The sequence below is a fragment of the Bactrocera dorsalis genome, chromosome 4, assembly GCF_023373825.1.
Source record: "Bactrocera dorsalis isolate Fly_Bdor chromosome 4, ASM2337382v1, whole genome shotgun sequence".
In the NCBI taxonomy this organism is placed as follows: domain Eukaryota; kingdom Metazoa; phylum Arthropoda; class Insecta; order Diptera; family Tephritidae; genus Bactrocera; species Bactrocera dorsalis.
The window spans coordinates 2,588,483-2,601,741 of record NC_064306.1 but is presented as its reverse complement, the minus strand read 5'-3'; the positions used below and the strand labels follow the sequence as shown (position 1 = coordinate 2,601,741).

Below are 13,259 nucleotides of genomic sequence, written 5' to 3'. Positions count from 1 at the left end.
ATATATGATAGATATTAATTAAAAGAGTTCCCATGAGATTACGTCACATTAACTTACCAAATAGTGCCAATAAAGCCTGCAGTACAAATTGACAGTTGCGTCGGTTCGCTTGTTTGCCTGTACGTAATGTTACTTGGTCCTGACCGACCTCTGTAAGATCAAAACCAATGGATGCCAAAAGTTCGTGACAACCTGCCACGCGCCACAAGCGCACACTCAAGGGTATCTCTATGCAGGCCTCTGTTTCAGCGGCACCTTTGGGCGGAAATTGTGCCAAAACATTTCTTATAAGTGTAATGATATCATCTGCCACATCTGCGCTATTGACTAACTTTGCCAACGCTTGCAAAGTGAGCGGCGTCAATGCCAACAAGGCTTGTAGGCTAGCGGAGCATTGTGAAAGACGATCTTCCGGATCGGATTGCGGGAAGAAAACACTTGATGGTATGCCATTAGCAGCAGGCTCAAAGCGAAAACCTACTGCCATCAGAAGATCTTTCCAACCACCTACTGGTCCTGCCTTATTCTCAATGCTCTTCTGTGTTGTGTACATTGCATTCTTTTGACCACGATGTATGCGTTGTAAGCTCTTTTCAACCAGGTGTAAGCATACACGTAGCGCATCGCGACATTTATCGGGCGTACGCATTAGTTCACACAGTGCATTTCCCATCATGGCAACTTTATTGGAAAGACGCACATTACCACCAATTAGAAGGAAACCAGCCCAGTTGGCAGGATGAGCAAAATGTTTAGTGTGCTGGACTGTCTGCATGGCTTCGGCGAGAGCTCTGTGAAAAATTAAAGGAAAGGGAGTTATTCCTGTTTACACTCAATCTAGAGGTAACTTACCTAGCAGCGCGTGCACCTTGTAAGAGCGCGGAGTAAAACGCGCGCAATAATATTTTGGCAGCTGTTTCGGGTACTGGCCATAGTGATATAAGTACAGCTCCTGCACCAGCGCATAGCCAACTACCTGCCAAGTTGGCAACACCTGCACCAGTAATGGGTTCAATCGAGTGATAGGAGCTCAACACAACCAACTTAGCGTTGAGTTTCATAGTGAGCACATCTGCAGCGGACAGTATAAAGTCTGAGAGTTGTGGCAACTCTATATTGCCACCCGAAAGTTCATTAGTTTCCTCCTCCTGTGCGCCAGCACTAGCTGTCGATTGATAATAACGTTTCTGTGTCTGCGAGTCCACCACATCGCCTGGGCTTAACACTACCGCTCCCAGTTTCCAGCTGAGGTTGGCAGCAAAGTGTACACATTCTGCGGTTGGTAGCTCAGATATAACTGCTTCTTTGGTGGCATTGCAGCCCGCAATGGCCTTTGCTTGTAGCATATCAGCAACCATAGCGGCTTCTTGCAGCGAAGCAGGGGATTCCGACCAACCCCACGTTTCGGACAGTACGGAAGGTATACGTGGACCGCCGACTACCAAGGCGGTGCTTAGATTTTCCGTAAGTTCACGTGTGCGTAGGATTTTGCTCTTCAAACGGAGTGATTGCAACGAGGGTATCGTAATTATTGAACAACGCTCTGATAAGTATTCGCCATCTTCCTTAGAGCTGCGTAATATGGCGAATGGCACTAGGTAAAGTTCATTTTCCAACACCAAAATGAGCTCTTTTCGCCCTTGTCGTGATACTGAACAACCTGATGGCAACAAGTCGTCGAATGGCTCCAAGAGTAGATTATAGAGTGTATGTAAGCAAGTGGGTCCCTGCCAAGCGGGCAAAGTGGGTGCACGTCGCGAGCGTGTAGAGCCTTGTAAACTACCTATAGAGCGTGTAGAGCCTTGCAGACTTGCCACTGAACCACCCACAGAGCCCAAACTGAATAACGAGCTTAAGGAGTAGTTGGACGAATTCATCAAGTGGTTACGATTGACCATGCGAAGGAAACCACTTCGTTCGTTAGCAAAATCATCAAGTAGATTTTCAGAACTCGAACGCCAGCCACTACCATCGCCTTCTAGTAGAACACTATCCGAGTTCACGCCCAAATTATCGCGCACCATGTTTATATAGCGCTCCAGGAGACTACCTTTTTGTTGTGTATTCTTTGAGTGTTCTGTAAGCTTCTCAGTGGATATCTTAAGGGTCTCCTCATTTATGTGTACTACGTGAAAACGCACAATTCCCTTCTGTGGTTGGAGGAACCAAGCATATAGTTCGTCGCCGGCTAAACTAAAGTATAGTACGTTGGTCTTGGTACGATTAACAATATCATAAATGGATTCACTGCAAGTAATGGTTGTTTTACGAGAGATACTGTTCGTGTCTGGGCTAGTGCGTGCTTTGCAGCGTTCTGCGGCTACCAAGGCGTCTTCACTGCGTTGAGTTGCGACAAGTATTTGTTGTAGAATGTGATAGCAAGACGTCTGCAGATCGAAAAGACTTGTGCGACCTTCAGGACTGCGCTGGTCATAACGCACGGACTCCAGCAGCTGTGCGGCGGTTTCCATTTGTGTGCGCGCGTCTTCGTTGTCATCGGAAGCGCGTAGAGCAAGACCTGGAATGAAATCGTGTTAACAAAGAAATTAAAATAAATTACATATTTACTTGATCGCTCGACTTACCGAGTTGATATCTTATTTTGGCCTCCTCTTCCGATTTGTTGATTGATTGTGCGATCGACAGACCTTGTCGCAAAAAATTAATGGCTTGCGGATGCTGACCCATTTGATGAAAAACGCGACCTATGTGAGTAGTGGTTAGTTAGGTAAGATTTTATAATAGAAATAAATTTGAAAAATATACTCACCGAGAGAACCGCAGGCATATGCCTTGCTGAGCCTATCTGCTGTCAGTGCTAATTGTTTTTCATAGAATTTCACTGCATCGACAAAGCTGCGTATAGATTCGTAAACTGCGCCCAAGTTTCCACAAGCGCGCGCTTGTAACGCACCGGCGCCCAAGTGTTCACACATTTCCAAATCCATTTTATGCAAACGTAATGCGCCATCGGCATCACTCATACGTTGATAGACATTACCCAAAGCGCTAGTGGCATCCGAAACTAAAGCGCGATCACCTAATTCACGTGCGATTTCTTGTTGATGTTCCAAACAGTTGACAGCTTGTTCGTAGTTACCTAGCGCGGAATGTATATTTCCTAAATCTCCGTACGCAACTGCTTTCACTTCAGGACTACCAAGTTCATGCGCGACAACCAGCCGTTTCTCTAAACAAACGAGTGCTTCTTGCAGATTACCAAGCGCGCGATGGCTATGTCCCAGACCACGATAGGCGCGTTCCTGATCGCGATAGCTTTGCAGCGCAGTAGCAAGTTGTAAATGACGTTCATGGCATTTAATGCCTTCCTCAAAGTCACCCAAAGCATCATAGCAATCGCCCAGATGACCAAGTGCACGCGCGCGATCATGCTGTGTAGTTGGCATATTAACGCGTTCCAGGGTGCCTAATTGCTGCTCCAAATAACCGATGGCATCTTCGTATAGACCCATGTTAAGTTTGGCGATGCCCAGATTGCCGAAAGACTGAGCTTCGATACCGGAGTCCTGCAGTTCTTGTGCACGTCCCAGTTGTTCCTGATAACACTTGACCGCATGTTGATAGTTACCCAAAGCCATGTGAACGGCGCCCAAGTGACCATGCGCTTTGCACTCACCGGGTAAATCGGACATCTCCTGCCTTAGCGCCAACTCCTGTGTGTGATAGCCGAGCGCTTTATCGAATTTCTTTATGAGACGATGTGCTAAGCCGAGCGCACCACAAGCTGCGGCCTCAAGCGGTCGTTCGCGTGCATGTCGCGCAAGAGTAAGTTGGCGTTGATACATTTTAACTGCCTCCTCATGCTCAGCCGTGCGCACTAATATGTCACCGATATTGCCGAGCGCACGAAACTTGCCTGGCAGATGATTAGTCATATGCGCCACAGCGAGGAAATACTTTTGACATTCCAAAGCAGCTTGCGTATTGCCCAAAGCCAAATGCGCTAGACCCAAATTACAGTAAGCGCGTCCCATATTTATCTTGTCCTGCAAATCTTTCGCCAATGCTAAGTCTTGGTCGTAGTACCGCACCGCTTCACGATAATTACCAATGCAGTAGTGGACATAGCCCAGAAAATGACATGCTTTACCCTCAGCTGCCACATCTCCCAGTTCCTGTGAGAGCATCAAATACTGTTCGTAGTAGGGCACCGCCTGAGCAAACTCTTGGCGTGAGCTGAAGCAATTGCCTAAATTTAGTAGAGCGCAGGCTTCGCCGGCCGTGTCCTTAAGTTCACGCGCGATATTTAAATGAGCGCGGTAATGCATAAGCGCCATATCGTGCGCGCCCAAAGCCTGGTACGCAACTGCGAGATTTCCATGTGTGGATGCTTCAGCGCTTCGATCGTGTACCTCCTTACTGATCGTCAATTCCTGTTTGTGATATTTGATGGCCGCTTCATAGAGTCCAGCGGCTGAGTAGGCATTGCCAATATTGCCATAAGCGCGACCCATACCCGCGCGGTCGTGTAACTGCCGCGCGATAGTTAGGTGAGCCTGATGTAACTTAAGCGCGGCATCATGTTCGCCGAGTAGTTGATAGACAATACCCAAATTGGAACAAGCGCGACCTTCACCCACTTTGTCGCGTGCAGCCAACGCCATTTCTAGTTGCTTCTCATGCCATTTTTTCGCTTGCACGCAGTCACCAGCGCAACGTGCCGCGTGTCCCAGTCCAGCATATGCACGCGCCTCAATATTACGGTCGCCTAGCTGCTTGGAGATGCGTAACACTTGCTCATGAAAAGTTATTGCTTGCGCGAAGTTGCGTCGATAGTGATGACTTGAGCCGAGATTCGAGTAAGCGCGCGCCTCTTCAACTTGATTGCCTAACTTGCGCGCCAGCCGTAAATGTTGTGTATGGCAATCAACGGCCGAATCGAATTCACCCATTGCCAAGTAAACGGCGCCGACATTGCCGATCTCACGTGCCTCCTGCAAGCGATCGCCGATCTGCTTCACCAGTTGCACGCATTGTTTGTGGCTGGCCAAGGCATTGGGGTAATCACCAATAGCTGTGTAAACATGTCCTAATGAAGTGAGCGCTGTAGCGGCGGCTTGCGTATCCTTACACTTCATCGCAAGCACAAGTTGGTAACGATGTGCCGTGAGCGCTTCCTTATATGAACCTTGACTAAAGTAAGCCGAACCAAGATTACCATGTGCGCGACACTCGCCCGCCGTATCGCCAAGACTTTTAGCCACTGCTAAATCCTGCTGCATATAACCAATGGCCTTATCTAATTGATTAAGCGCCCAATGCGCCGAACTTAAAGCGCTGAAGACGGAGCCTCGTAATTTTAGGGAGCAAGAACCGATACGCAAAGCCGCTTCCAACACCGTGACTGCAGAATGATATTGACCAGCCTGTAGCAGCTCCTGTCCCACCACGGATATCACCACAAATGGTGACTGGTCTAGATTCATGGCGCGCAGTTGTTGAAATGTGGGTTCCAGCGCATGACGCAGGGGACTCTTCACCGACGCCTCCATCAGACCGGCCAGCAGCTGCTTGTGTTGTGTATCTTGCGCCAGACCAGCGCTAAATGAAGCTAACGCCTCGCCATAACGACCGAGACACTGCAGTGCGACACCTTGCCGAAAGTACGCCTTCGGCCATTGCGGACACAATTCGCGTGCCTTTGTGGCGTCCTGTAGTGCGAGCGCGAACTGACCCTGCTTGAGGCGTGCCGCTGAACGATTGCTGTAGAGTATATAGTTGCCGGGATCGAGCTGCAACGCGTCCGTATAGAGCATGACGGCAGTGACAAAGTCGCCACTCTGGCAGGCGGCGTTCGATTGGCGCACCTTCTCCAGAAATAGTGCGCGGTTGGCGGCCGGCAGCTCTGGTGTGCATTCGGGCTCATTCTGCAAGTAGAAAAAGAAAGATTGGTAGAGTTAGTTAGTTGCGGTTGCGTACGCCAGTTATGTTGCGCAACTATAATAACTTGAGAAATTGTACATGTGGTCGCATAAACCTGCTTCAGAGACCGCGCGGATCCATGTGCAATTTTTATGATGGGAAAATGTGCAGCGATTAGGTGCACGCTTAGGCATTTAGCCACATTCCAACACAGCAAATGTGAGCGCGCAGCAAAAAAAAAATCTCAGCTGGACGCGCAGTGCGTACCAGCGCATGCAATATGCAAAGGAAATAAGCGCAGCTGAGCGAAGCCGCATGGTGACGGTGGTGAAGGCTCAGCGCATGCAGCGCACGCCATGCAGATTAACAAGTTGTGGATATTTTTGTAACACAGTGGCACTTAACAGCCATCACAAATAGGCTGGGCGTAACTAAACGCGTAAGCAGCGTTAAAAAGTCTTAACACTAATCGAATGCTTGCCAAAAGAAATATGTAAGTGTTTTCAGGAAAGTAGCAAAAAGAGCGAAAAAACTGCAACGCAGATATTCGTACGCGACGCAGCCACAAAACCTATCAGCAGTAAAACCATCAGCGGCTGCGAAATTATCTCCTACCGACATTATCAATATCATAATCACCATTACAAGCATTCGCAATGGTCTTCGCCCCACACAGATGCAGCAAAGCTGCGGCCGACAGCCGACAGCCGCGCCACGCAACGGTTGAGTCACGTTTATGCTTATAAATTCACTTGTTTGGAATGTTTCGCTACAACAACACATGCGCACGTACAACGCCCAGCGCTACGCAGACAATTGCAAGAGTCGTTGGCATGAAAAAAATTGCTAATAAAAAATAACCATTTACTGCGGCTATGGCAGCAACAACAAATCACCGGCGAGCTGCACGAACGCATATGGTCAAAGAAAACGCGCGCTGAAATTAAGCGAAAACAAAAATAAAAATTGAATGGTTAAATGGCAACATGCCATGAAAAAAGGCGCAAACAGCTAAAGAATGAAAGAAACTGTGCGCATCAGTCGTTGCCGCTACTCAATTTTTATAGCAAAACCCGACAGATTGCAAATTACTTTTTGCGCTGAAATTGCCATAATTTTTCTGTAACAACGGCATATGGAAAACGCGCGGCCAGACGCTGGACGAGACCATGTAGTGGTGTTTGGCTAGCAACGCTTGGCGGAGGCAAGGGTGACCAAAGAGAATTATACATTTGGTTTTGCATACAAAGGAATTTCGGCTACAAAGATGTAGACGCTGCAAGGGTTTCTTAAAATCTGGGCATTATTATTGGTTTCTTCGTTAAGTGGCTAGTCCCAGCTAGTAGCCTACATCGACGTTTCTATAATTTCTGTCAGCTTTTGATCTTATTTTGCTAGAGACTCCATTCGCATCGTGCTCCAGATAAGTTCGGGAAGATATTAGCCATATAGCAAGACCTCTTTGCTATAGCTTTTGTACCTATACAAGGGAGGTTTCGGGATCACTCTTTCAATCGTACGCTGCCAGCGAAGGCGCAGCATCTTCGGTCATCCAAGGTTCAGGTATAGCTGACAGACCTCTGGTGCTGTAGTTTAGCTAAAAACACTCTCAATATCGGAAGAACTAACTGTATCTAGTGGTTTATATTAACTTTTGATAATTTGTTTTGTGGAGCACCATAACTGTATTTAATTTCTCAGATGTCAGTCCTTTAGATTCCTTGTGTGGCAACTCTTTACAAGCTACAATCTTGCAATATTTGCGTTGAAAATAGGTTTTGAGGTGAAGTAGCTGAACTTTTCGCCTCGCACGTCAACACTGAGCTGAAGCCGAACGTCGTCAGCGCATAGCTCGGCGTAGAGCTCAGCTTTGAGGCTGCCAAATAACCGGATATTGCAGGGTCAGCAACAGGCAAAGGTCGGCACGTACGCAAACAAGTGAAGTTGAGCATAAAAGAAATTTATGAAAAATATTTTTTGCAAAGGCGAAAGGGTTGCACACTGCAAAATGTGATTTTAAATATTTTGTTGCAACTACTTGGCTTGTAACTACATGAGTAGGTCTGAAATCAAACCTAAATGGCTGAAATTAGCTATGCGGAAGCGCGTTCAAATGCTTTTAGTGCGCTACCCACGATCCGCGGCACAACATGCTGTTGTGCGCATCCATTTTTGGTGGCAGCCGCGGCAGCACCAATAGCAACTCAATGTTTACATTTTTAATGTGGCAATTAAATGCGATGACTATGCAAAAATGCCGAAAAAACGACAAGCGCCCAACAACAATGATAACAAAAGCATGGAAAATAGCTGAAATTTATGTATAGACGCGCTGCGGCCATGCTTTAGCGCAGCAGCAGCAGCAGCGGCTTCAACATGCGCGCAACATACCAAAAATTGTAAATAACAAGCGAGAATTTAAATTGCCAAAGCGTGGCTGGCCGACTGGCAGGTTGGTGGTCGTGGCGAGGTGTGCGCCGCGCGCAATCGCATGACGGAAGTGGTCGAGCGCGCATGCAAATCGCAGCGAAATGGGCAAACACGGGAAAATATCTATGCGCGCAGCTGCCACAGCTGCGCATCTGCATAAGACAAGCGTGCAATAGCAAAATTTTTACAAAAACAAGCTATTGTTGCAACAAAAACAATAGCAATGACACTGTTGCAATGTTGATGATCGCCGAAAATCACACAAAAAGTCAGCCAAACAAGCGTAAACATTTTGAAACGACGACTGTGCCATTGTTGCGCTCACACTCATACACAGACACAGCACAGAGCGTACGTTAGTATATGTGTGCAACTGTTTACACATTTGTTTGTTTTTGCTAATTTCGGTTTTGTTGCCTAATAAAAATGGCGCCAACGCTTCCCGTTGCCAGACGCCAACAATACAACGCAGTCGCGGTAAACCAACAACGGCAGCGTTGACGGTCGCGGCCAGCAGGAAATTGTAAAATCGCAAAGAATTTATTTCTATTAAAGAACAATGTGTGCAAAATGTTTTGGCGAATACTGCCGACGCTGCGGCTCTTTCTTTCATACATTTTACGATGCGAATCTTGTGGCGATCAAGGACGACGGGTTGCGTTGTTGACGCACGAGGTATTTAATGATGTTGGGCAATAAAATAGCTGTTGGAGCGGTGGCGCACAGAGGGTGAAGAGAAGTTAGTGCAATTATGAAGCGTATAAGATATGATGGAAAGACTGCCAGGCGAGTGTCTATGAGAGAAAGCTTGGTGGCATAAGCTGGAGTTGGAAAAGTGCCACATTAGCGCAGAGCAAACATTAGTGCGGGAGTTTAGTTTTTTCTTTAGTGAAGAGTAAAAATCTTGCTGTTTCCAGATCGATATTTTTCAGTAAGCTGACTCGAAACATCTTCTTCAGATTATATTCTCGTCATCAAACTTTTTTCTGTGGCGCGCACTCTACTCTCGCGCATCTTCGTCTTATTTGATACAATCTTTAGCCATTTTGAGCTGATATTAGGCAAATTTGACTTCTTTAGAACTTCTTATAAGACAGTGGACTAAAGATATGCCAGACACGTCAGGTTGTGGCTTCAAAACTTGGTATAGATCGCTTCTAAAAACATGTACAACAATTTTTTTAATATAGGCAGTCCGTCGGTAGACGATGTCTTACTATGTACTCTACTTTGGATACAAAGAAACTTTGCAGTCAGTACCGCGTTATAGACTACTTCTTTTGTAGAACAAATCTTTGTCTCTCTTGGTTCTTGTGCTGAATTTTGGTCCAACACTTTGGTGGTTGTCTTTTCAGACATTTATTTCTGTGAGATCAGAGCTCAGAGAATCCTGAGGAGATCACTGTATAATATTCAAGAGTTTGTAAAGAGCCGAATAGTTAATCAAACTTCTTCTCCAGGCTGCAGGTACCTAAAATTATATCAAGAACCTTACATATGGTAGCATAACTGGTACAAAAGTTCTTTCTGGAATTATCTCCTCGAATTTCCTCCAGTCATCCTGCATATTGTAGGTTCATACTGTGCTATATGTGACCTATTTATATTCTTTACCCCACTTAGACTTCATCCGTATCACTGTGGCGTTTTCGTAAACCACTTTAATACACATATTTGTCAATATTCCAGATGACAAATATAATATATTCCGAAAAACGTGTCTCCTATCAATCGCTCAATGACACACTGCTCAACTGCTGCTGAATTGTTTATTGGTGTAATGTTGTATTATTGGAATTTTTCGCAAAATTATTCTACAATTATCACAAACGTTTCCTCTCCTCCGACCCATCTATGGCACATTAAGCGGCCCTGCCCACTATCCACCGCTCACACTTATATTATTTCTACGTCAAAGCCGAGTAAGCAAAAAAGTCGACGCGCTAAACACGGCGGCTTATCAACGCACTGCATGTTTATTGTTGTTTTTCTCCCCAAGACTTCTTGGCAGCGACGCTCATGTCAATACAGCGTGTTATAATCACAAAGATAATGACGCCCTGGGAAACAGAAACTAACTAAATTCAATGTTATAATATATTGGCGCAGTCATAAAATATATGGAAGGGGGGTTGTTTACGTGGTCGAGTTGTAAGAACCTTAATAACGGAACAAATAAATTGCGTAAGCACGTAATGTCGTACATATTTCAACTATTGGCGTATGTAGAGACTTTTGAAGGAATTTTTGCATTTATTGATTTATTAATTAGTTATTTTATTAGTTGTTGTGGTTTCGTACGTCATGATACGTTGTGCCATGTCACGTTATGTTTTTCTGTATTATTTTATTTTATACATTTTTTATTTGAAATACTCACATGCTGATTTGTGTTAAGTTATGTTACGTTATGTTGAGTTATTTTTAATTTTTTTTTTAATTTGAAATGCTTACATACTGATTTAGGCTAAGTCACGTTATGTTATGTTGTGTTACGTTACGTCATGTTATGTTATTTTATTACGTAATATTTTTATTTTAAATGCTTACATGCTGATTTACGTTAAGTTATGTTTCGTTAAGTTAAGTTACGTCATGTTAAGTTACGTTATGTTTTGCAATGTTCCTTTATGTATGTTATGTTATTATATAATATTTTCATTTGAAAAGCTTACATGCTGGTTTATGTTAAGTTATGTTGTGTTATGTTACGTTAAGTCATGTTAAGTTATTTTGTGCCATGTTATGTTATGTTACTTTGTTTTATGCCTCTTTTTGAAATTCTTAATTTTTTGCTGAATCTCATTTTCATTTGCCACTTGCATTTGTTGCTTGTGTTTTTGTTTAATCTTCGGTTCGTTAAGCTCCTTAAGGATGTTTTAATCACATTTAGTTTTTTCGCCGTTTTTCTTTTTCCAATCACCCTCGTTCAAGGTGTACCCTTCGCTCGGGGTACTATTTAGAAAAAATGTATGTGTTATATTTTAAACGAAAAAAAAACGACTGTTGCACCACGAAAATGGCAACATGCATCCTGTTTCTTTCATCGTGTTCCGCTGTCATGTCGCATTTTCAACGTCAATGTCAGCATCTTGTCATTCGTGCATCCTCAAACTCAAACTCTGGCACAGTCAGCACAGCGTCGCGACGCAACTGCATACACACACAGACACAAACAAACACTCAAACGAAATTAAACGAACAAAGCGTCAGCAGTCAGCTTGCCCTCGACCGCATAGCTAAACATCATTCTCAGCCTTAAACTTACAAACTTAGCCGCCCAGTCTATAGCACAACGGCAGTCGTACGGCCGCGAAATGCTGCTGTAGCTTGTATTTCAGTGTCAGTCGTACACACAGATCCTTAATGCCAATTGTTGCTAAATTTGTGTTTTTTTTCATACTCGCCTGCCCTTGTGCTCGGCTTTGCCGTCTGCAACTTTAGTTTGTCTGTCCGTCCGTCTGTGGCCTGTCAATAAGTTGATTGTCAGCGCTTCATGTCGTTTCAGCAACAAACTGCGATTATTTTAGTAATTTTTTTTTGGCCGATTTTCGCTGGCCTCTATTAAGCGCGCCCTTATACCGCGTCTCGGCGCGCTACAGTCTACGCTGCACTGCAAAGGGAAAAACGAGCAGGCGCACAAGCCTCGTAGCAATCACAAACAATTCAAAAGCAAACCAATGTCAAGCTAAAACAAGCGCTTTCCTTGCAGATTTGTAGCTTGCGACAGCGCGCGCTTGTTCTATGCGCCTGATCGCGTACTGCTGTGTTGGCAATTGTTGTGCCGTGTTGTTTGGATTTTTCGAAAATTGGCGCCCATTGGCATGGAAAAGTCATGTTGCATGCCAGCAGCATGAAGGTGACGCTTGCGCGCTGTGCCCGCCATCCAAACAGTCAACCAGTTAGCCCGCTAGTCGGTGTGCCGTCTAAACGCAAATAAAAATGCCAAAAGCATTTCGCGGCAGTGCACAGCAATGTGTGTAAGCTGAGCGCGGCGCAGCAAGAACATTGTTTTCCAAGCGAAGCAATGCCATGTAACACCGCTGTGCAATTGCCGTTTGGCAAAAGAGAAAATGTGACGCGCGTACAAAAATTCCAGCAATTTACAAGCGCTTAACCCTTGGCGCACCAAAAAGGAAACGCAAATGACGCTGCAAATCCGCGCGCAGCAAATACTAGCGGCATGTGACTTTGCCGCGCAGTTTATATTTGCTGATTCGTGCACGTTTCGAGCTTTGCTTTCTTCTTAAGTTTTTTGTTATTGTTGCTGTTGCATTTGGCGCAGTTTGCAGTTTTTCAACATATTTCTTACATTGCTTTACATTTTGCTGCTTCCTTTGCAACGTTCGCGGTGCTCTGCCACATTTCTTTTACTGCGCGCTATAAAATAATTAGCCGCATTCCTTTGCTGCTGCCACAATACTACTTTCAGCACGCTGACTACCACCACCTTTGATTGGCCTGACTTGGCGGTGACTGGGCTGCCGTGCTGCGGCGCATAATAAGTTCAGGCTGTAAGGAGCGCGCGACTGGCTGACAGCACATATATTGTGTGCGCTATAACTGGCCTGGCTTGCCACTGTCGAGGTCTGATTGAGGTCACGTTGCAAGTCGGCTACGCTGTTGCTGCCAGTTGTTGCAAATGGCAGCAATATGTTTACTGCTGATTTTTTCCTATGAAATATTTGCTGTTTGTTACAATGTTTTGTCAGGAAACTTTTGTGCATTTAATTAACTTGGCTCAAATTCTGCTAAGCTGCTCATTTCATAGCTCCCGAGCGAGTGTAGACAGCCTTTAGCAGCCATTAGTTAACGGAACTCTTTAAATGTTACTGTTGTATATTTGCCGTATTTAACAAGCGAAATATTGTTCTTTTCTTGTTTAAGGTGAAGAGGCTCTGTTGCCATTAGAAGGGTGTTAGCCTTGTTCAACAGTCTTAAAGATT

At 45.1% G+C, this 13,259-nt stretch overlaps 1 protein-coding gene and 1 long non-coding RNA gene across 2 annotated transcripts in view; one reads left to right on the top strand and one right to left on the bottom strand.

The window, feature by feature from the left end:
* LOC125778431 (uncharacterized) overlaps window positions 1-13,259 on the top strand; it is a 77,480-nt gene that overhangs the window by 6,438 nt on the left and 57,783 nt on the right. The window lies entirely within an intron of this gene.
* Window positions 1-13,259, bottom strand: part of LOC105226136 (tetratricopeptide repeat protein 28) — a 42,736-nt gene that overhangs the window by 2,913 nt on the left and 26,564 nt on the right. Inside the window, exons 3-6 of the mRNA XM_011204920.4 lie at window positions 2,771-5,888; window positions 2,586-2,705; window positions 853-2,518; window positions 58-791 (exon numbers count right to left, since the gene is read on the bottom strand). Coding sequence (XP_011203222.3) covers window positions 58-791; window positions 853-2,518; window positions 2,586-2,705; window positions 2,771-5,888 — 5,638 coding nt within the window. The remainder of the gene's footprint in view (window positions 1-57; window positions 792-852; window positions 2,519-2,585; window positions 2,706-2,770; window positions 5,889-13,259) is intronic.